General features: G+C 45.6%; 1 protein-coding gene across 1 annotated transcript in view; it reads left to right on the top strand.

Annotated features, from left to right (window-relative positions):
- LOC126100564 (uncharacterized) overlaps positions 1 to 25,359 on the top strand; it is an 89,583-nt gene that overhangs the window by 39,420 nt on the left and 24,804 nt on the right. The window contains exon 3 of the mRNA XM_049911181.1: positions 2,932 to 3,270. Coding sequence (XP_049767138.1) covers positions 2,932 to 3,270 — 339 coding nt within the window. The remainder of the gene's footprint in view (positions 1 to 2,931; positions 3,271 to 25,359) is intronic.

Raw genomic sequence — 25,359 nt, 5'->3', positions numbered from 1 at the left:
GTGGATAGTTCCTGTGAATTATTATGGGTGGAGGCTATACTCAACAACCGAGCAAGGTTAATAATTGGCTCCTTTTACCGACCACCCGGCTCAGTAGCATTAGTGGCAGAACAGCTGAGAGAAAATTTGGAATACATTTCACATAAATTTCCTCAGCATGTTATAGTCTTAGGCGGAGATTTCAGTTTACCAGACATATACTGGGACACTCAGATGATTAGGACGGATGGTAGAGACAGAGCATCGAGTGACATTATACTAACTGTATTATCCGAAAATTACCTCGAGCAATTAAACAGAGAACCGACTCGTGGAGATAACATCTTGGACCTGCTGATAACAAACATACCCGAACTTTTCGACTCTGTAAGCGCTGAACAAGGAATCAGCGATCATAAGGCCGTTGCAGCATCCCTGAATATGGAAGTAAATAGGAATATAAAAAAAAGGAGGAAGGTTTATCTGATTATCAAGAGTAATAGGAGCCAGATTTCAGACTACCTAATAGATCAAAACGAAAATTTCTGTTCCGACACTGACAATGTTGAGTGTTTATGGAAAAAGTTCAAGGCAATCGTAAAATGCGTTTTAGATAGGTACGTGCCGAGTAAAACTGTGAGGGACGGGAAAAACCCACCGTGGTTCAACAACAAAGTTAGGAAACTACTGCGAAAGGAAAGAGAGCTTCACTGCAAGTTTAAATGCAGCCAAAACCTCTCAGACAAACAGAAGCTAAAAGATCACGTAAGGAGAGCTATGAGTGAAGCGTTCAGTGAATTCGAAAGTAAAATTCTATGTACCGACTTGACAAAAAATCCTAGGAAGTTCTGGTCTTACGTTAAATCAGTAAGTGGCTCGAAACAGCAAGTCCAGACACTCTGGGATGATGATGGTATCGAAACAGAGGATTACACGCGTAAAGCTGAAATACTAAACATCTTTTTCCAAAGCTGTTTCACAGAGGAAGACCGCACTGCAGTTTCTTCTCTAAATCCTCGCACGAACGAAAAAATGGCTGACATCGAAATAAGTGTCCAAGGAATAGAAAAGCAACTGAAATCACTCAACAGAGGAAAGTCCACTGGACCTGACGGGATACCAGTTCGATACTACACAGAGTACGCGAAAGAACTTGCCCCCCTTCTAACAGCCATGTACCGCAAGTCTCTAGAGGAACGGAAGGTTCCAAATGATTGGAAAAGAGCACAGGTAGTCCCAGTCTTCAAGAAGGGTCGTCGAGTAGATGCGCAAAACTATAGGCCTATATCTCTGACATCGATCTGTTCTAGAATTTTAGAACATGTTTTTTGCTCGCGTATCATGTCATTTCTGGAAACCCAGAATCTACGCTGTAGGAATCAACACGGATTCCGGAAACAGCGGTCGTGTGAGACCCAACTCACTTTATTTGTTCATGAGACGCAGAAAATATTAGATACAGACTCCCAGGTAGATGCCATTTTCCTTGTCTTCCAGAAGGCGTTCTATACAGTTCCGCACAGTCGCCTGATAAACAAAGTAAGAGCCTACAGAATATCAGACCAGCTGTGTGGCTGGATTGAAGAGTTTTTAGCAAACAGAACACAGCATGTTGTTATCAATGGAGAGACGTCTACAGACGTTAAAGTAACCTCTGGCGTGCCACAAAGGAGTGTTATGGGACCATTGCTTTTCACAATATATGTAAATGACCTAGTAAATAGTGTCGGAAGTTCCATGCGGCTTTTCGCGGATGATACTGTAGTATACAGAGAAGTTGCAGCATTCGAAACTTGCAGCGAAATGCAGGAAGATCTGCAGCGGGTAGGCACTTGGTGCAGGGAGTGGCAACTGACCCTTAACATAGACAAATGTAATGTATTGCGAATACATAGAAAGAAGGATCCTTTATTGTATGATTATATGATAGCGGAACAAAAACTGGTAGCAGTTACTTCTGTAAAATATCTGGGAGTATGCGTACGGAACGATTTGAAGTGGAATGATCATATAAAATTAATTGTTAGTAAGGCGGGTGCCAGGTTGAGATTCATTGGGAGAATCCTTAGAAAATGTAGTCCATCAACAAAGGAGGTGGCTTACAAAACACTCGTTCGACCTATACTTGAGTATTGCTCATCAGTGTGGGATCTGTACCAGGTCGGGTTGACAGAGGAGATAGAGAAGATCCAAAGAAGAGCGGCGCGTTTCGTCACAGGGTTATTTGGTAAGCGTGATAGCGTTACGGAGATGTTTAGCAAACTCAAATGGCAGACTCTGCAAGAGAGGCGCTCTGCATCGCGGTGTAGCTTGCTCGCCAGGTTTCGAGAGGGTGCGTTTCTGGATGATGTATCGAATATATTGCTTCCCCCTACTTATACCTCCAGAGGAGATCACGAATGTAAAATTAGAGAGATTCGAGCGCGCACGGAGGCTTTCCGGCAGTCGTTCATCCCGCGAACCATACGCGACTGGAACTGGAAAGGGAGGTAATGATAGTGGCACGTAAAGTGCCCTCCGCCAGACACCGTTGGGTGGCTTGCGGAGTATAAATGCAGATGTAGATGTAGACTGGGAAAGAATATGCTAGAAGTAGTAGAGCAGGTTTGTTATTTGGACTGCAAATTGCTGACGATGGGCAAAACAGATACATTATGAAATTCTTACTGGCAATAGAAAGACAAGGAATTGAGAAATAGAGAAATATGTTACCGTCATACATCAATTTTAGTGTTAGGGGGGTATTTTTTCGTAATGTAGTCTTGTACAGAAGTAAAATTTAAGTGATGAACAGTTCTGACATGAAGAAAATAGGAACTTTTGAAATGTGGTGCTATATCCTAATCTGAAACATTAGATACGTACGTTGAATAGCTGTTGACGAGGTACCAGGTGGCAGCAGCTCACCAGCCAGTCGAGTTCAGGTGTCTAACTGTGTTGTCTGCGTCGCAGGCGCAGCAGCAGGCGCTGTCCGCCGGGCAGTACCAGGCGGCGCTGGCCGCTGCTCAGCAGCAGGCGCAGTACCAGGCAGCGGCAGCTCAGCAGCCAGTCCAGTACCAGGCGGCGGCGCAGCCCCAGTACCAGGCAGCAGCGCAGCCCCAGTACCAGGCGCAGTACCGCGCGGCTGCTCAGCAGCAGGCACAGTACCAGGCTGCAGCGCGCCTCCAGCCTCAGTACCAGGCTGGAGCGCAAGCTCAGCCACAGTACCAGGGCGCTGGTGGACAACCGCAATACGCAGCAGCTGGGCCGCAGCCACAACCTGGTAGGCCGCAACTGCCTGAGGACTATGACGTGAGTACCACTCAACAGGTCCATAATCTTCTCCACGACACTAATGCAACTCACTATAGATACACAGCTGGCATGACTCCCCAGCTATTTATATATTTAAGTTTTTTTACAGCAGATTGAAAGAGGCTGGTGTCCTATACTGGTAGGTTCACGATGCCACCACCTTGACACCAAGTACGGTCCTATGGGGGCACCATGGCCTGACTGCCTCTGCACTTGATGTGCAAGGTATAAACAGTTAACTGTTTTTAACGTACCACAATGGTGGTGGGAAAGTCGACAAGAAACAATTTGATACAGGACACTTGCAGTCTATCAAGCTGGGAAACAACCTCAAACTGACCTACAGGGTCTGCGAGCTGCGCATGATTTTCCTCTCGCTGCCTTACGCTACCGGCTTAGTAGATTACTTCGTTAACATTAGCAAATTAATGAAAGAAAACGACTTTTGCAACTCTTACTCAAACGCTAGTTACGTTTAAAGTTTGATTTAAGCTTAACCCTTACAGGTCAGACAACAAAACAATTTAATTGTTCATTTAACTTTTAATTTTACGTTGCTAAAATTCACAATATTGTGGGGTAAAATTTACACAAACATAATGTCACATTTTGTATGGACGATAACAGGATATTTTCAATATTCAAAGACCATTTGAGCCAAAATCTTGCGTGGCACGCATGCACTGTATCTTAGCTGGCTTTTGTAGACAGCTTGAGACTGGTTGCCAGCTTGATAGACCACAAGTGTTCTATCACTTACACTACTGGGGTATGTTATAAACAGTTATCGTTTGCACCCTGCATATTTCCGAGTAGCCGGCCGGGAGAGGTTCTAGGCCCTACAGTCTGCAACCGCACGACCGCTATGGTCGCAGGTTCGAATCCTGCCTCGGTCATGGATGTGTGATGTCCTTAGGTTAGTTAGGTTGAAGTAGTTCTAAGTTCTAGGGTACTGATGATCTCAGAAGTTGAGTCCCATAGTGCTCAGAGCCATTTGAACCATTTTTTTTATTTCCGAGTTGTTTGCATTTAATACTGTTTCACGCTTCGCAACCCCCGTAGTTCACGATTTTCTTAACTCCTCTTTCGGAGATTCCTGGGCTCCACAACTTCCTTGACAGCTGTGACCCATCCTTTAAGGGGTCGAACTTGTTTCCCTTTTCCATCTTGAATCAACGTGCATACCTTCACTTGATATCTATTTATTGGTTGTCGACGATTACAGAATAGCAATTTCTTCCTTTGAATAGCTTCCATCATGTTCCCTTTCGCTCCAATCATTTTCATGATTTCTTCATGTACGATAAGGCCTAACCTTCAGCATATTGTCTCCACTAATCCATTTCCATTATTAGCAGTTGATTTTATTCTGTTTCTCTTATTGACTAAACTTTGGAACTACGATTCATAATATACCTATAGTGGCTGATTGGGGCACTTCCAAAGAATATTAACAGCAGCTTATCGCATGTGTCATATCAATCTCAATGTGTTATGGTGAACAGCTGCTCATTCAGATTTCCAACAGGATCTGCATGAGCAGGTGGAAAAATTTCATATGTCACTTAAATTTTCCACTTTTGTTATTTACAAGTCTCGTACCCTGTAGGAACTAGGGAAACAATGATATCAATCATTTCTGAAAGACCCTAATTTCCAACCGGTGGACCGCATGGCTAACTTAACGGATGAATATTCGTCATTTTCTAAGAACGCGCTGCATTACAAAGAACTGTTCGGCTCTGGTCTGCTACACCTCAGAGTTAAACTATCTCTCCTGTTTTCTTGTTCTCTGTTCTGTAAAGCCTGTGAACATATCGTGTCATGTGTCCACAGCTATTCACCAACATAATTAGCAGTAAAACATGTCGTTTATTTACAGACAGTTCAAATGGTGACGACCTATGCTGATTTGAAGCCATACTCGCAGTTTTACACAGATAAGAGAACCGTCGATTGACGTTTTCTAGGATCTTCTTTGTGTAACCAAATGATCCCTTAACGCCATAATGTCGTGAATCTAGTATCAAACGAGTCGAGAAATGTTCAGCTGTGCGTAATTGAAGTAAGTATACTGTCCACATGAAAATGTGAAAAATCGCCAGAACATTCATGGATGACAACACGTTCGATGTCAACATACGTCACCGCGGCGACATCGTGCACAGCCGACGCAAGGGTGAACACATCTCCAAGCTTCGGCAGGCACAAGCGCTCCACTACGAAAGTTGTGCACCAGGAATACTTCTGAAAGCTACCGACAGCTGTCTTCTTGATGATTACACGCGTTTTCACGAGTACTGTAGATTGCAGCGAAGGATAGAAAGACCGCTGTCCAGCAAATCCTATGATACAGTACTTCAGCCGATGGGTTGAGGCGTCTCCTCCGAACGAGGTGTAAAAACATTTCTTGAGATCCAGAGCTTGGATACAAGAGCATCACATCGGACACTTGATTACAGTTAACTGCATGAAGCTACACATACCAGTTGCCAACATGGCATCATTCAAGCAGTGGAAGAATTATTCATGTTTGGACAATATTTTACGATATACAGGGTGGTTCATTGATTGTGACCAGGCCAAATATCTCACGAAATAAGCATCAAACGAAAAAACTACAAAGAACGAAACTCGCCTAACTTGAAGGGGGAAACCAGATGGCACAATTGTTGGTCCGCTAGATGGTGCTGCCGTAAGTCAAACGGATATCAACTTTTTTTTTTACATATGAACCCTCATTTATTATTACATATTCGCTTTGTGACAGATAGAGCTGTAATAGTCACAAACGTATAAGTACGTGGTATCACGTAACATTCCGTCAGTGCGCACGGTATTTGCTTCGTGATACATTACCCGTGTTAAAATGGACCGTTTACCAATTGAGGAAAAGGTCGATATCGTGTTGATGTATGGCTATCGTGATCAAAATCCCCAACGGGCGTGTGCTATGTCTGCTGCTTGGTATTCTGGACGACATCATCCAAGTGTCCGGACAGTTAATCGGATAGTTACGTTTTTTAAGGAAACAGGAAGTGTTCAGCCACATGTGAAAAGTCAACCACAACCTGCAACAAATGATGATGCCCAAGTAGGTGTTTTAGCTGCTGTCGCGGCTAATCCGCACATCAGTAGCATACAAATTGTGCGAGAATCGGGAATCTCAAAAAACGTCGGCGTTGAGAATACTACATCAACATCGATTGCACCCGTACCATATTTCTGTGCGCCAGGAATTGCATGGCGACGGCTTTGAACGACGTGTACAGTTCTGCCACTGGGCACAAGAGAAATTACGGGATGATGGCAGATTTTTTGCAAGCGTTCTATTTAGCGACGAAGCGTCATTCACCAACAGCGGTAACGTAAACCGGCATCTACATCTACATCTACATCTATACTCCGCGAGCCACCTTACGGTGTGTGGCGGAGGGTACTTATTGTACCACTATCTGATCCCCCCTTCCCTGTTCCATTCACGAATTGTGCGTGGGAAGAACGACTGCTTGTAAGTCTCCGTATTTGCTCTAATTTCTCGGATCTTTTCGTTGTGATCATTACGCGAGATATATGTGGGCGGTAGTAATATGTTGCCCATCTCTTCCCGGAATGTGCTCTCTCGTAATTTCGATAATAAACCTCTCCGTATTGCGTAACGCCTTTCTTGAAGTGTCCGCCACTGGAGCTTGTTCAGCATCTCCGTAACGCTCTCGCGCTGACTAAATGTCCCCATGACGAATCGCGCTGCTTTTCGCTGGATCATGTCTATCTCTTCTATTAATCCAACCTGGTAAGGGTCCCATACTGATGAGCAATACTCAAGAATCGGACGAACAAGCGTTTTGTAAGCTACTTCTTTCGTCGATGAGTCACATTTTCTTAGAATTCTTCCTATGAATCTCAACCTGGCGCCTGCTTTTCCCACTATTTGTTTTATGTGATCATTCCACTTCAGATCGCTCCGGATAGTAACTCCTAAGTATTTTACGGTCGTTACCGCTTCCAATGATTTACCACCTATGGCATAATCGTACTGGAATGGATTTCTGCCCCTATGTATGCGCATTATATTACATTTATCTACGTTTAGGGAAAGCTGCCAGCTGTCGCACCATGCATTAATCCTCTGCAGGTCTTCCTGGAGTACGTACGAGTCTTCTGATGTTGCTACTTTCTTGTAGACAACCGTGTCATCTGCAAATAGCCTCACGGAGCTACCGATGTTGTCAACTAAGTCATTTATGTATATTGTAAACAATAAAGGTCCTATCACGCTTCCTTGCGGTACTCCCGAAATTACCTCTACATCTGCAGATTTTGAACCGTTAAGAATGACATGTTGTGTTATTTCTTCTAGGAAATCCTGAATCCAATCACAAACCTGGTCCGATATTCCGTAAGCTCGTATTTTTTTCATTAAACGTAAGTGCGGAACCGTATCAAATGCCTTCCTGAAGTCCAGGAATACGGCATCAATCTGCTCGCCAGTGTCTACGGCACTGTGAATTTCTTGGGCAAATAGGGCGAGCTGAGTTTCACATGATCTCTGTTTGCGGAATCCATGTTGGTTATGATGAAGGAGATTTGTATTATCTAAGAACGTCATAATACGAGAACACAAAACATGTTCCATTATTCTACAACAGATTGACGTAAGCGAAATAGGCCTATAATTATTCGCATCTGATTTATGACCCTTCTTGAAAATGGGAACGACCTGCGCTTTCTTCCAGTCGCTAGGTACTTTACGTTCTTCCAGCGATCTACGATAAATTGCTGATAGAAAGGGGGCAAGTTCTTTAGCATAATCACTGTAGAATCTTAAGGGTATCTCGTCTGGTCCGGATGCTTTTCCGCTACTAAGTGATAGCAGTTGTTTTTCAATTCCGATATCGTTTATTTCAATATTTTCCATTTTGGCGTCCGTGCGACGGCTGAAGTCAGGGACCGTGTTACGATTTTCCGCAGTGAAACAGTTTCGGAACACTGAATTCAGTATTTCTGCCTTTCTTCGGTCGTCCTCTGTTTCGGTGCCATCGTGGTCAACGAGTGACTGAATAGGGGATTTAGATCCGCTTACCGATTTTACATATGACCAAAACTTTTTAGGGTTCTTGTTTAGATTGTTTGCCAATGTTTAATGTTCGAATTCGTTGAATGCTTCTCTCATTGCTCTCTTTACGCTCTTTTTCGCTTCGTTCAGCTTTTCCTTATCAGCTATGATTCGACTACTCTTAAACCTATGATGAAGCTTTCTTTGTTTCCGTAGTACCTTTCGTACATGATTGTTATACCACGGTGGATCTTTCCCCTCGCTTTGGACCTTAGTCGGTACGAACTTATCTAAGGCGTACTGGACGATGTTTCTGAATTTTTTCCATTTTTGTTCCACATCCTCTTCCTCAGAAATGAACGTTTGATGGTGGTCACTCAGATATTCTGCGATTTGTGCCCTATCACTCTTGTTAAGCAAATATATTTTCCTTCCTTTCTTGGCATTTCTTATTACACTTGTAGTCATTGATGCAACCACTGACTTATGATCACTGATACCCTCTTCTACATTCACGGAGTCGAAAAGTTCCGGTCTATTTGTTGCTATGAGGTCTAAAACGTTAGCTTCACGAGTTGGTTCTCTAACTATCTGCTCGAAGTAATTCTCGGACAAGGCAGTCAGGATAATGTCACAAGAGTCTCTGTCCCTGGCTCCAGTTCTGATTGTGTGACTATCCCATTCTATACCTGGTAGATTGAAGTCTCCCCCTATTACAATAGTATGATCACGAAACTTCTTCACGACGTTCTGCAGGTTCTCTCTGAGGCGCTCAACTACTACGGTTGCTGATGCAGGTGGTCTATAGAAGCATCCGACTATCATATCTGACCCACCTTTGATACTTAGCTTAACCCAGATTATTTCACATTCGCATTCGGTAATAACTTCACTGGATAGTATTGAATTTTTTACTGCTATAAATACTCCTCCACCATTGGCGTTTATCCTATCCTTGCGGTATATATTCCATTCTGTGTCTAGGATTTCGTTACTGTTCACTTCCGGTTTTAACCAACTTTCCGTTCCTAATACTATATGCGCACTATTTCCTTCAATAAGAGATACTAATTCAGGAACCTTGCCCTGGATACTCCTGCAGTTTACCAATATTACGTTAACTTTTCCTGTTTTTGGTCTCTGAGGACGGACGTTCTTTATCAACGATGATAATGTCCTCTCTGGTAAGCCGTCAGGTATTTTATCGTTTCGCCCAAGGGGGGGGTCCCTCTAACCTAAAAAACCCCCGTGTGCACGCCACACGTACTCTGCTACCCTAGTAGCTGCTTCCGGTGTGTAGTGCACGCCTGACCTGTCTAGGGGGGCCCTACAGTTCTCCACCCAATAACGGAGGTCGATGAATTTGCAACCATTATAGTCGCAGAGTCGTCTGAGCCTCTGGTTTAGACCCTCCACACGGCTCCAAACCAGAGGACCGCGATCGACTCTGGGCACTATGCTGCAGATATTAAGCTCAGCTTGCACTCCGCGTGCGATGCTGGTTGTCTTCACCAAATCAGCCAGCCGCCGGAAGGAACCAAGGATGGCCTCAGAACCCAAGCGGCAGGCGTCATTCGTTCCGACATGTGCTACTATCTGCAGCCGGTCACACCCAGTGCGTTCAATAGCTGCCGGAAGGGCCTCCTCCACATTACGGACGAGACCCCCCGGCAAGCACACCGAGTGCACACTGGCATTCTTCCCCGACCTACCCGCTATTTTCCTGAGGGGCTCCATAACCCGCCTAACGTTGGAGCTCCCTATAACTAATAGGCCCGCCCTCTGTGACTGTCGGGACCTTGCCGGAGAATCGGCCACTGGCCCAACAGGCGAGGCATCCTGTGGTGGCTCGGAAACGATGTCATCACCACTAGGAAGCACCCCGTACCTGTTGGAAAGGGGTAAGGCAGCTGCCACGCGGCCAGATCCCACCTTCGCCTTTCGGCCAGGCACGCGAGAGCCCACCACTGTCCGCCATTCACCCTGGAGTGATGGCTGACCGGTAAGATGCTCACTGCCGGAAGACGCAGCGACATCAGGGGTTCCATGTGATTCCAAGGCCACCGAAGTAGGCATAGGTCTCACCACAGTTGCCCCAACGCCACTACGAGCCGACGCCTGCGCCTCGAGCTCGATGAGCCTAACAGACAAAGCCTCCACCTGCCCCCGAAGAGTGGCCAATTCTCCTTGCGTCCGCTCACAACAACCACAGTCCCTACACATGACTGTTTACCCTACCCTATACGGTGACAAATTCCCAAGATAATCTTCTGATGAGCTACTCTGATAATCAAGAAACACTCACTGAAATACGAGACGCGAAAACTACGCTAGGTTTTCCCAGAAAAACTATTTAAAAGCTAAGCGCAGCAAATAAGTACAAAAACGCTTTATACAAACAGTACTCGCTGCTGCTGGTGCTCTCGCTGTCACAAGACAACTGCTGATTCAAGTGACTAGTGGCTAACGGCCGCGAAACAAACAAATGACGGTTTTAGGGCGCTTTCTGTTCTAAACGATCAAGAAAACACTAAGAAATCTAACACGAAAACTACGTAAAGTTTTATCAAGAACTGTTAGTTACTATGCAGAGCAGATAAACACAAATAGAATCCCTTCCTTAGTGGAAGGTCGTAAACAAAATGCAAAATAAACGCTTTATACAAACAGTACTGTGCTGCTGCTGGTGCTCTCGCTCTCGCTGTCACAAGACAAGTGCATAATGTGCACTAATGGGCAACGGAAAATCCACGATGGCTGCGACAAGTGGAACATCAGCGACCTTGGCGGGTTAATGTATGGTGCGGCATTGTGGGAGGAAGGACAATTGGCCTCCATTTTATCGATGACAATCTAAATGGTGCAATGTATGCTGGTTTCCTACGTAATGTTCTACCGATGTTACTACAAGATGTTTCACTGCATGACAGAATGGCGATGTACTTCCAACATGATGGATGTCCGGCACATAGCTGGCGTGCGATTGAAGCGGTATTCAATTGCATATTTCATGACAGGTGGATTGGTCGTCGTAGTAGCATACCATGGCCAGCACGTTCACCGGATCTGACGTCCCTGGATTTCTTTCTGTGGGGAAAGTTGAATGATATCTGCTATCGTGATCCACCGACAACGCCTGACAACATGCGCCAGCGCATTGTCAATGCATGTGCAAACATTACGGAAGGCGAACTACTCGTTGTTGAAATGAATGTCGTTACACATATTTCCAAATGCATTGAGGTTGACGGACATCATTTTGAGCATTTATTGCATTAATGTGGTATTTACAGGTAATCACGCTATAACAGCATGCGTTCTCAGAAATGGTAAGTTCACAAAGGTACATGTATCACATTGGAACAACCGAAATAAAATGTTTAAACGTACCTACGTCCTGTATTTTAATTTAAAAAACCTACCTGTTACCAACTGTTCGTGTAAAATTGTGTGCCATATGTTTGTGAGTATTACAGCGCCATCTGTCACAAAGCGAAAAATGTGGTCCAAATAAAACATTCATATTTCTTTACGTACTAGACGAATATGTAATAAAAAATGGGGGTTCCTATTTTAAAAAACGCAGTTGATATGCGTTTGACCTATGGCAGCGTCATCTAGCGGGTCAACCATAGCGCCATATGGTTTCCCCCTTCAAGCTAGACAAGTTTCGTTTTTTGTAGTTTTTCGTTTGACGTTTATTTCGTGAGATATTTGGCCCGGTCACGATCAATGGACCACGCTGTATATCTCTGTATTTGAATACGCATGCCTGTACCAGTTTCTTTCACCCTTTAGTGCTTGTTTAAAGCAGGTTAATACCAACGTCAAAAGCACTCGATTTTGAGGTGGCGGTGAGGTCATATGTTCAGTGCTGTTGCATTGCGAAGTCGTCCAGTGGTCTGTAGGCGTCCCCTGCTTAATGAAAGTGTAACGAGCCTGCACCGCGGCTACTCGCCCCGGCCAGTTGTGTCGCCCGCAGCCCACAATTACCGCTGTCCGGCGAGCAGGGCGCCCCTCGGCGCAGCATTGATGTGCGCTAACCTCGCACCGTGTCGTAACGCCTGCTTTCGCCGAGGGGCTTCGCTCTCCGCGGCTGCCCTGCGCTGGCAGCAGCCGCACCGGGCCAATGGCAGCAGTTGCGCAACCCGCAGACTCTTTAACTGTGCCGCCGCCGTGAGCTGGGCCGAGCCGAACGCAGGCCAGCGGCCGGTTTCTCTGCACGACGCTCCGTACCGGGCTACGGGGCAGCGCCGCGTCGCTTCCGCTTCCTGTCCCGCCGCGTCCAGCCGCCGAGAAGGCGGCCACGGGCGCTCGGGTCTCCTAGCACGCTCTCGGGGCGGAAGCCTTCCAACTGGTCTGACGTGGCCCGACACGATGTCTTCTCGCGTGCCACTCTTGTCGTTTCAAAGTAGCACTTACACTTGTGTGTACTCCGACCAGATGTTGAAAGGCGAAGTGGACACACCAGTCTGTATTATTTATTTTAATAGTCCTGATCGCAATAAAATAGAAAAATTACAGTTCGTTGATTATTGGTTTTGGGTTCATTAACAAACATTTTCAAACCATATGAAACTTCCTGGCAGATTAAAACTGTGTGCCGGACCGAGACTCGGACTCGGGGCCTTTGCCTTTCGCGGGCAAGCGCTCTACCAACTGAGCTACCCAAGCACGACTCACGCCCCGTGCTCGCAGCTTTACTTCTGCCAGAATCTCGTCTCCTACCTTCCAAACTTTACAGAAGCTCTCCTGCGAACCTTGCAAAACTTGCACTCCTGAAAGAAAGAATACTGCGGAGACATGGCTTAGCCACAGCCTGGGGGATGTTTCCAGAATAAAATTTTCACTCTGCAGCGGAGTGTGCGCTGATATGAAACTTCCTGGCAGATTAAAACTGTGTGTCGGACCGAGACTCGGACTCGGGACCTAAACCTTTCGCGGGCAAGCGCTCTACCATCTGAGCTACCCAAGCACGACTCACGCCCCGTCCTCGCAGCTTTACTTCTGCCAGTATCTCGTCTCCTACCTTCCAAACTTTACAGAAGCTCTCCTGCGAACCTTGCAGAACTTGCACTCCTGAAAGAAAGAATACTGCGGAGACATGGCTTAGCCACAGCCTGGGGGATGTTTCCAGAATGAAATTTTCACTCTGCAGCGGAGTGTGCGCTGATATGAAACTTCCTGGCAGATTAAAACTGTGTGTCGGACCGAGACTCGGACTCGGGACCTAAACCTTTCGCGGGCAAGCGCTCTACCATCTGAGCTACCCAAGCACGACTCACGCCCCGTCCTCGCAGCTTTACTTCTGCCAGTATCTCGTCTCCTACCTTCCAAACTTTACAGAAGCTCTCCTGCGAACCCTGCAGACCTTGCACTCCTAAAAGAAAGGATACTGCGGCGACATGGCCTGGGGGATGTTTCCAGAATGAGATTTTCACTCTGCAGCGGAGTGTGCGTTGTGAGGACGGGGCGTGAGTCGTGCTTGGGTTGCCCAGTTGGTAGAGCATTTGCCCGCGAAAGGCAAACGTCCCGAGTTCGAGTCTCGGTTCGGCACACAGTTTTAATTTTCCAGGAAGTTTCATATCAGCGCACACTCCGCTGCAGAGTGAAAATATCATCTTCAAATCATGCTTTCTAAACAGCCAGTAGCCTACCTACACTGATAAGCCAAAACACTATGAGGACTGCCCTCCGCGACGCTGGATGCCGCCTGGTGCCGTTGCGGCAACAAAAGTACGGGGGCTGTTCGGAAAGTAAGGTCCGATCGTTTTCGAAATGAAACCCACAGTGAAAATCAAAATTTTTTTATTCGCAACAGTTAGCCACCCCTTCCAGATACCATTTTAAATGGTCGCCGCTCCTGCTTAGACATTTTTCGTGGCGTTGTACACACTTTCCAGTACCCTTGTCACAGAAAGCAGCCGCCTGTGCTTTCCGCCAATGCTCTAAGCTACTCTGCCTTTCGTTATTTGTGCCAAAATGTAGTCTTCGCTGCCAGCGGTTCGTGTGAGCAGAGATGAACAGCGGAGGGAACCAATTAAGGGCTGTATTGGGGGTGATCAGACACTTCACATCGAACACTCTGCATGAGCGTCTTCATTGCCCCTGCAGAGTGCGGCTGAATAAAGAAACGCATGACATTCATGTTATGTGGGCTGCATAGCTTCAGGCGAATTCTCTCACCATATCCACATAATTGGTGGGAGACACCGTTGTTTTAGGCATTTCTATGTGGTCACTTCGCGCTCTGACCTGAAGAGAGCGACATAAAGCGATCGACAGTCATATTAAAAACACTGCCCTATACATCTGTGTAAAATTCCATCGAATTTTCACAGTAGATACCATTTCGCTCCCGGTCGGACCTTACTTTCCGAATATGCTTCGTATTTATGCGGAACGTACATGGACGGGAATCATGCTAGCGAAGATATGGGGTGGAAATGGAGAAATCCATTGAGATAAGCGACTTTGACAAAGGGTAGATTATTATTACATATGGTTTATGAACGAGTATCTCGAAAACGGTGAAGCTGGTCCAATGTTCACGTGCTACAGTCGTGAGCATCTACAAAAAAAGGTAGAAGGTCTGTGAAAGTACCTTTGCGCGCTAAGTGGTTGGACGTCCACGACTCTTCACGGAACGTGGAGTTCGGACGCTTCTCTGCTCTGTAAAGTAGGGTAGGCGGTGCTGATCTGTGGCATATCTACCGAAAGAGCACATTGTGGTGCACGCACAAATATTTCGGAGCACATAGTTCGTCGTACACTGTTGAACATGGAGCCCCTAGAGGACCACCCCCCACATGGTGGCTTAATGAAGTCGGCAGTTAGACTGCAGTGGGTACGGGACCACCGGTATTCGACCGTCGAACAATGGAAACGTGTCGGTTCTTCGGTTAGGGTGACCTGTGGTAGTAATCGAAGACACGCTGACAACTGACAACCACCTACATCACTTTACGCTTGACGTCTCCCCGACGGCGATGTTATCTTTCAGCAGTACAATTGTTCGTGTCTCGGAGCCAGAACCGTGTTACAGTGGTTTCAGGAACATTATAGTTAAATCAGCTGATGTTTCGGAGACCAAATTCGTCTGACGTATATCCTAAGGACCCCATCTGCGTCGCTATCAGGTGCCGTTACTGCGCACGCAGATCAGTTGCCCATTATTTAGGCAAGGTACATGACCTGTGCGCAGACATCTAATGCCGCATGCCTAGACAAACATACCAACAAGCTGTTGGATCCCGATCAGCAGACTCAGTGATATATTTCGTTCCAAAGACGGACAAAGAAGCTATTAAGCAGTTGGTTGGTTCAAATGGTTCTGAGCACTGTGGGACTTAACTTCTGTGGTCATCAGTCCCCTAGAACTTAGAACTACTTAAACCTAACTAACCTAAGGACATCACACACATCCATGCCCGAGGCAGGATTCGAACCTGCGATCGTAACGGTCGCGCGGTTCCAGACTGTAACGCCTAGAACCGCTCGGCCACCCGGCCGACTAAGCAGGTGGTCATAATGTTTTGAATCATCAGTGTATGTACACTGTTGGTCATAATACCATTGTAACAGAAAAGGGCACCGCACTTACTCTTGATCACCGATTTCGGCCAAATGTGTAGTACATGCACGGATTGGCCGGAAATGAAAGTGACAGAAGTGGCCAATTACACTGTGAGGTGCCGTGGTTGTGCTTGTAGATAACACACCCCTGAGAAGCAAAATTAAAGTCCCAGTGATCGGAAAACGGAATAAAGCTCTCTATGCAACAATGCAAATACAATTTTGAAAGGTAATGAAACAGTCGCGCAACGGATAACTCCTTATTAAATCTGAGTTTATGAGTGCTAGGCCCACTTTTAAAAGTTAATAGTCATGCATGAAGTACACAGGCCAACGCCTGTCCGATTAGCCGTGCTGTGTGACGCACTGCTTTCCGGGCGGGAAGGCGTGCCGGTCCCCGCTCCGAAGCCTCCCGGCGCATTAGTGTCGAGGTCCGGTGTGCCGGTCAGTCTGTGGATGGTTTTTAGGGCGGTTTTCCATCTGCCTTAGCGAATGCGGGCTGGTTCTCCTTATTCCGCCTGTTACACTATGCCGGCGATTGCTGCGCAAACGCCGGCCGAAGTGGCCGTGCGGTTCTGGCGCTGCAGTCTGGAACCGCGAGACCGCTACGGTCGCAGGTTCGAATCCTGCCTCGGGCATGGATGTGTGTGATGTCCTTAGGTTAGTTAGGTTTAACAAGTTCTAAGTTCTAGGGGACTAATGACCTCAGAAGTTGAGTCCCATAGTGCTCAGAGCCATTTGAACCATTTTTGCTGCGCAAACACTTTCTCCACGTATGTATCATTACTCTCTACCAAGTAAACATTGGGGTTACATTCGTCTGATGTGAGACACTCTCCCGGTGGGGCGGGGGAGGGGGCGGTCCATTGGCGGCCGAACTGCACAATAACAACGGGGTTCGGTGTGTGGCGGCGGTGGGGTGAGTGGACTGCTGTGACATGTTTTGGGGTTGTGAACCACTGAGGGCTACGGCGGAGACGAAGCCTCTCCGTCGTTTCTTGGTCCCCAGTTCCATACAATACACAAGCCAACGACCACATGACACCACAATTTAGTTAGGTGAGGCATCTAACTAATGCATGACAATACACGCTTATGAAACACGTTATTTATCTCCCTTAACGAAAATTCATGAGCGAGAGCCTTGAACAAGATAGAAATGAATACAAAGGTAGAGAAGAGTTTTGTTTAATTTTGATCTTAGTAGCAATTTTAGTATCGGGTAAAGAATATTGCCAGTGGTCAAGCAAAGAGCATATCAGAAAGGGCTAATGATAAGTGAACTGGGAAAAACAAACACTGGTCACAAATGCAAAGTATAGTCTGCAAATCAAACAAGTATGTGTGATAATCAGTTACTGAAACGACTAACCCCTCAGACTTAACGTCACTTTAACGATTCCACGGAAAAGCATTGCTTCCAGAATCTCACCAAATAAACTCCCAGCACTCGGCTGCATGCGTGCCGGCTGTGAGCGGCAGTCAATAGCGTACTGGACTCATCTTCTCCTTTGCGGCCCGCGAGGATGCCAATAAGACCGTCGTCTGTGAACACAGGAGGGAGAGTGTCTTTTTAGAGCTCCCAGTCATCCACCAGTGACGGTAGTGATTCCGAACGCCATCCAACCTGCAGCTAAGTTTTGCCGAGACTGCAGCCACTGCTCCTATGAAATTTGAAGATTGCGCTGGAGCGCCTGCAAAAGTGTGACTCTTTGTTTTGGGGAAGGGAGCATGGGCTGAAGCTAACCGTCTTTCTAGCAACGTTCCAGAGCAGCCTTTGAGACGCAAAACTTCCAACTGCCGTTTTTTTTAAAAAAAAAAAAGATAAAGGAGAATTTCCTCCACGTTGGTCTTTGCGTGAGCGCTTTCTAGCCTCCCAACACGTTATCTCCCATTGCGTTGACGTGGCGAGCCCCGAGTCGGGGGAAGCACGATTGTGGAGGTACCATCTCAATTACCCATTAATTATGTTAATGGGTCTGGGGAGTACTATTAGAGCACAAAAATGTAAGTAAAATATGTAGGGTGCCGCTACATGAATAATGAAGCCTCCTTACAATTGTCAGAAATGGAAGAACACAAGTGTGTCCCAGATGTTCAAGTATCTGGAGAAAATATCATTTTTATTGCAGATCAGACGAGAAGCACCAATTTATGTTGGCTTACATTCCAGGAAACGGATGGCGCAGAACCGTAATTCGAGAGTCGTAGAGTTTATCCCTATGGGAACTTTTATTTTTAATTCTTATAGTTGTTACACTGAAAATAAACCGAAATAAATTTCAATACATTGTACTTACTAATGTTTCATAATAGGCAAAGGAAGATTTGGAAGGGGAAATAAATTTCCAGGAAGAAATCATAAGGCGTAGACAACTTCGCATATAAAATTACTTTTATTATTTTACAGTTGATGATTTTTACGTACTACGGTGGCATTCATCGTAAAAACAGGGGAAGCAGTAATTTTTTCGACATCCTGCACACGTTATAAACGCCAAGTTCTAACAATTAAATGATTGTTTTAAAGTGTCTATAGAAAAACAAACTTTGTTTACATTCACGAATGGTTCTCACTCATCGTACAGTTTGGCACCAAACAACACATAATGCACCATTTCGCTACATATTGACGAGAATAGCTTGCGATGTGCAATTGAGTGTATTTTGGTGTTATCTTCTGGGGATATTACGACGATATAAGAGCAGTTTCCAGAATTTTTGATCAAATTCTTCACCTGACCACAAAATCGAAGATCGCAAGATTGCACTAATGGAGTTCCGCGCCGTATGCGAGTGGGTTACTTTGTTCATACTTCGATTATTTGCAGTGTAAGTAACGTAAAAATCAAAAAAATGTAATTATGTATATATATTCCACATAAGGACTCGAACCCACAACCCTCGTATTACCACTGAGCACTCTTTGCGCTGCGCCAATCGCTCCCTCGAAACTACGCTAACATAAATGGTTCATGCGCTGCCCGATCCGTGTCTAAAATGTTATTTTTTCATAACACTTGGCCAATCCCAGTATATGCTATAAATCTGGACGGAATTGCCTACTCATTACCACCGAGTTCGTTCAAATTTATGATATGTGCTGCGCTTGACTAGAAATGAAAGTGACAGAAGTGATCGCCTTGTAAGTGTAATTCATTTCACGCTTACTAAGAAATCTACATGGCCAACACTTTACTTACGTACTGTCCTTTTATTAAACATGATATGAATTGCACTTAGTAAGATGTTGTTGTGGTCAACATTGTACGAAGGTACTATTTCTTTAGAAAGCATGATCTGAACGTTGTTGTTGATTAACCGATCTTTCGTTGGCATCTTCGGGTTTGTATGAACGGTGTTCTACCGAAAGTAAAAAAAAAAAAAAAGAAAAAAAATGCCTCAGGAATGCCTGTGTCACTGTTGACAGTGATCATACCTCCTTTGACTCTTCTGTTAACATTTCAGCAAAGCGTGGGTGTGGACTGGCGCCTGGTTTACGTCAAGAAGCTGAAAGTTTAGTGCCAAAGCTTGTGACTGAAAGTGAACCGGTACCATACGAAACTGATGAGGACGATAATGCACTGAGATAAATTTTTGCTTCTTTTCGTAATACATGATAAATATTTCCACAATTTGCGATAGAATTTGGGACGATTCTGTTACTAACACCCATCGATGTTGTATCATACTTGTTACTGCGAAGGGCACTTTACTTGAGTCACTGATTGGGCGGTTTAATACGTGTTTTTGACCCATGTTGAGTTACAGACATCAGGAACGTGAAACCCATGGAGACTGATAGCCTATTCCTCTTGATTAGCACCGAGAGGGCAACCGAGCTTAATATCCGTATCTCACATACGGACGGAATAAACAGTGTCATGTACGTGTTTGGAAAGGTTTTTGACTTAGCCCAGGACACGCGGACGTGGCAGTCAGGCCTCAACCTCTTCCATCTGCAGCATTCATACATACAGTACGTCTGCAAATTACGGCGAGAACATGTAATGCCATTTCACGCCTTTACGGAAAGAAAAATAAATTATTGACGCAAGAGGTTATGTTATTGTAGAACAGAAATAATTTGCCAATTACGGCCATCGCTGTTTCATGCCTCTCTTTCTCTCTCTCTCTCTCTCTCTCTCTCTCTCTCTCTCTCTCTCTTTCTCTCTCTCTTTTTTTTTCGAGACACCATTAATTACTAATGGTTAGTCTTCTACAAAGCAAATACGAAATAGGTAACGCAACTATGGGTAATCAACATTATTTCATGCTGTCAGAGCAGTTTTTCAGTCAAGGGCAATGGTGTCGTTGCTAATTTCACTAGCCATCACTTAACATGGCTTCGGCTTCACGAATAGTGTGTATGTAATCAAGCCACTTCAGTCCGGAACTGCGCTGCTGCTACGGTCGCAGGTTCGAATTCTGCCTCGAGCATGGATGTGTGTGATGCCCTTAGGTTAGTTAGGTTTAAGTAGTTCTAAGTCTAGGGGACTGATGACCTCAGATGTTACGTCCCATAGTGCTTCGAGCCATCTGAACCATTTTAATCAAGCCAATTCAATCGGTCTTGCACGAAACGTTACAGGGTTTCGTAAGAAACTACAGGCATTGAGTAATTAACTTTCCTTAACTTGGATGGGAATACACTATTTCCTAAAATTCAAAAATTCGTCGATGAATTACCACTGCATCTACCAGACATCTCCATAACGTTTGTATTTACCAGTAATGAAGTACGAGGTGTGCAAAACATAACGACGCAAGTAACTTTCGTGTGATATGTCACTGCCAAGTGTTATAGCCCTATGAAACTTGGTCCGTGAGTACAAAGAACTGCTGCAATAGTACAGAGGTTAACTGAAAGAAATACGCTGTGAGACGAACACAAATGACAATACTTATACTGAAGTCACCGCGATTCATGATGGCCCCTTGGGCTGAGGTGAGTGATCACCACGGACCGCAGTACACTTTGATAACTTGGCCCCATGCTGGTCACAAAACTGGCAAGGAGTTCTTGTGGTAGAGAGGTTGACAACTACTGGATGGTGGTTGGTTCACGTGGACGTGCCGCAATACTTCTTCCCAACACATCTCTCATCCCATACCTGCTCGATGGCATTTACGAGGTGCGACAATAAAGTAATGAGACTGATGTGAAAAAAAATGTTACTTACCATTTTGGTCAAGTTTAGTGTTGTCTCCTTCAAAGTATTTCCCTTCTGATTGCACATACTTTTTCCAGCGCTTCTGCCATTGATGGTAACATTTCTGGAACTCATCTTCTGTAATAATCTCCAAGACCCTCGTCACAGCTTTTTGGACATCCTGTGTTGTTTGAAAATGGTGTCCCTTGACCGCCGTTTGGACTCTTGGAAATAGAAAAAAAGTGAATAAGTTGGCTGTGGTAGTACTGAAATTTGTTTTGAGGTTAAAAATTGCTGTCAGAATCCAATTATCAGCAATGTTGGCACGGACATGTAGAACTCATTTACGAAGTCTCTCTAAAATTTCTTTGTAGTAATTTTGGTTAACTGTTTGTCGAGGAAACACCCACTCTTTATGAACAATTCTCTTGGAATCAAAGAAGCACGCAAGCATGCACCACTTTCGACTCTGACATGCGAGCATTTTTTGGTCTGGGTGATCCCTTTGAGCACCCTTGCGAACTTTGGCGTTTTGTCTCTGGATCGTACTGAAAAAACCAACCTTCATCACCAGTGATAACACGACTCAACAATTCTGGATTGATTTCCGATTGCTCTAACAGATCGGCTGCCACATTTTTCCGTGTTTCTCACTGTTGTGGTGTGAGCTTTTTGGGGACATTTTCGCACAAATCTTTCTCACACCAAGATCTTAAGTTATTATCAGATGAACCATTTCTCGATTGATGTTCAGTCCTTCTGCAATCATTTTCACGGATAATCTTCGATCAGATCGTGGGAGTTCACGCACCCTGGTCAAGTTGACATCCGACCGTGAGGGTGATGATCATGCGCTGCAGTCTTCATCTTCAACGTTCGTTCTGCCTTCACTAAACCTTTTATGCCAACGAAAAACTTGAGCTCTTGACATAACCTCCTCTCCAAAAGCCTTCTGAAGCTTATCGTAAGTTGTCATCTCGTTTTCACCCAATTTAATGCAAAAAGAAATGGCATACCGTTGCGTAATATTATGCGGTTCCATTTCCGTGACGAGAGACACAAACACGTGTTAACTTATTACAGCACAACTCACCATTGAGCAGTTGCCTCGATGTGCCGCTTAGATTAGAAGTAGCTTGTAGACCAGGGTCAAATATATTGTGCCTACACAAGCCAGCAGGGTTGTCACATCTTGCAAAGGAAATCAGTCTCCTTACTTTATTGTCGCACCTCGTAAGTCGGGGGGAATGGTAGATCAGTCCATTCGCCGCATATCCATTCGCTCCAAGAGCTGTTGCATTTGCGTTTTCGATCTGGTCGCACACTGTCTTCCATGAAAATGAAGTCTTAACCGAATGGACTCATGAAAAGATGCACTTGGGGAAGCAGTACAGCGTCACATTAACGACCAGTGACTACCATATTCAAAGATCTGCAGGTCTGCAACATTATGCCTCTCGACACTAGGATGTATAGACCATCAAAACGATCATTGTCGACAACGTTCAAAAATGGTTCAAATGGCTCTGAGCACTATGGGACTTAACTGCTGTGGTCATCAGTCCCCTAGAACTTAGAACTACTTAAACTTAACTGACCTAAGGACATCACACACATCCATGCCCGAGGCAGGATTCGAACCTGCGACCGTAGCGGTCGCGCGGTTCCAGACTGTAGCGCCTAGAACCGCTCGGCCACCCCCGCCAGCGACAACGTTCCCCGGTGCATTACGTGTGCCTACCCTCGCCATACGAGAGTATGTCCGACATTGTCTGGGAAATATAATGTTCCACGGGCATACTGACTCCGAATCTTTGAACACGGTATATTCGTCGGTCAACGTTATTGTGACCCAGTACTCCCCAAGCGTGTCTTTTCAGAAGGGCGTTCGGCTCAGACATAATTTTTATGGATGACAATGCACGGTCGCATTGAACAACGCAACTAGAGGAGCCCTAGGATCGAGAGGATATTCGGCGAATACACTGGTCTTCCCCCCCCCCTCCCCCTACTTACATCCTATCGAGCAAGTATGGGAAGCGTTGGGTAGACATATGGCAGCATTCCACGCGAATCAACAGTCATCAAGTAGTTTTCAACCGCGCTGGAGGAGCAATGTAACACCCTAGCCGAATAGCTCCTTACCAACATTTTGGTCAGCATGTGGCCGCGTTACAGAGCGTTCATAACCATCTGTGGTGTTCACACACTCTATAAGAACAATGTCTCACCTTTTGCAATATCCAAGGGAGCTTCATGAATCGCGGTGACTTCAGTGTATTTATCGTCTTTGAATAAGAGTACCATTTGTGTTCGTCTCATTGCATAATTTATCGATTACTTCCTTTACAATACTGTAGCAGTTCTTTCTATGTATGGCCCAAGTTTCATCGAGATATGTTACTTGGCAGTGATATATCTTGCGAAAGTTACTTTCGTCCTTAAGTTTTGCCCACCAGTGTAATTGGTGATTATGACTGTTTACGTCGGCTCATTACACAGCAGAAGTGACGGAGCGTCAGACAAGTAGGCTGCCGGGACCGGCTGGACGGCTGGACGGGCAGGTTGCGGGGTACAGGTTCCCGCAGGAGCGGCCACGCCCACGCCAGGTAGCGGCTTTCGCCGTCGCCGGGCGACTTTCGCCGCTGGGCCGACCCGCGCCTCGCCGCCTTTCTGTCCCCACACCTGTTCCGGAAGCACGTGCCGCGCCGGCGCCCGCTTGCAAAATACGCACCTTTTCACCGTCCATCGGGCCAACTGGTTCAGAGAAAGGCTCTGGACCTGTTTTCTGCTCGATTCTGAACGCTGTCTCAGTTGCGTGACATAAATTTCAGTAACTAATCAGCCGGAAGCTGTGGCGATAATGAGCAAATGCTGCCGTCTGCTGCTTTCCACTACACCGACCACTGCCATCACACACTCTCGAGCTGTGAGTACTTCTTAATATCCTGAGAAACAGCTGTTTGTAGCACACACATCCAGATCACTACATGGAGACTGAAGAGCCACAGAAAGTGGTAAACTTGCCTAATATTGTGTACAGCCCCGCGAGCACACAGAAGTGCCGCGACACGATGTGGCATGGACTCGACTAATGTCTGAAGTTGTGTTGGAGGGAAATGACACCATGAATCCTGCAGAGCTGTACTAAATCCGTAAGAGTACGAGAGGGTGAGAATCTCTTCAGAACAACACGTTACAAGGCATCCCAAATATGCTCAATAATGTTGATATCTGGGGAGTTGGGTGGCCAGCGGAAGTGATTAAACTCAGAAGAGTGTTTCTGGAGACCCCTGTAGCATTTCTAGACGTGTGGGTGTTGCATTGTCCTGGTGGAATTGGCCAAGTCCATCGGAATGCACAATGGATCAGACAGGATGCTTATGTACGTGTCACTTGTCAGTTGTATCTACGCGTATCACGGGTCCCATATCTAACTACACACGCCCCACACCATTATAGAGCCTTCAACAGTTTGAACAGTCCCCTGCTGATATGCAGGGTCCATTAAATCATGAGGTTGTCTCCATAACCTCACACGTCCACATTCTTGATTCAATTTGAAAGGAGACTCGTCCGATCAAATAACGTGTTTCCACTCATCAACAGTCCATTGTGGGTGCTGATGGGCCTAGGCGAGACGTAAAGCTTTGTATCATGCAGTCATCAAGGGTGCGCGAGTGGACTTCGGTTCCGAAAGTCCATATCGATGATGTTTTGTTGAATGGTTCTCACACTGACACTTGTTGATGGCACAGCATTTAAAGCTGCAGCAATTTGCGGAGGGGTTGCATTTCTGTCACGTTCAAGGATTCTCTTCAGTCGTTGTTGATTCCGTTCTTGCAGGATTTTTTTCCGGCCGCAGCGATCTCGGAGATTTGATGTTTTACCGGATTCCTGATATACACTCGTGAAATGGTCGTACGGGAAAATCCCCACTTCATTGCTACCTCGGAGATGCTGTGTCCCATCGCTAGTGCGCCGACTATAACACCACGTTCAAACTCACTTAAATCTTGTTAACCTGCCATTGTAGCAGCGGTAACCGATCTAAGAACTGCGCCAGACACTCCTTGTCTTATATAGGCGTTGCCGACCGTAGCGCTGTATTCGGCCTGTTTACATATCTCTGTATCTGAATGCGCATGCCTGTACCAGTTTCTTTGGTTCTTCAGTGTATTATAACTGGAATGCATTCTACGAAATTCCGGAGCATAATAAGTACGTCAAGTAGTCCACAGGGTCTCATACAAATTTATATATACTTCTAGCTCTTTCGTAAAGCACATTACTTTGTTGAAA

Source organism: Schistocerca cancellata, chromosome 9 (assembly GCF_023864275.1).
Source record: "Schistocerca cancellata isolate TAMUIC-IGC-003103 chromosome 9, iqSchCanc2.1, whole genome shotgun sequence".
NCBI lineage: Eukaryota > Metazoa > Arthropoda > Insecta > Orthoptera > Acrididae > Schistocerca > Schistocerca cancellata.
The sequence above is the reverse complement of the archived record's forward strand: the minus strand, read 5'-3'. Positions and strand labels throughout refer to the sequence as shown.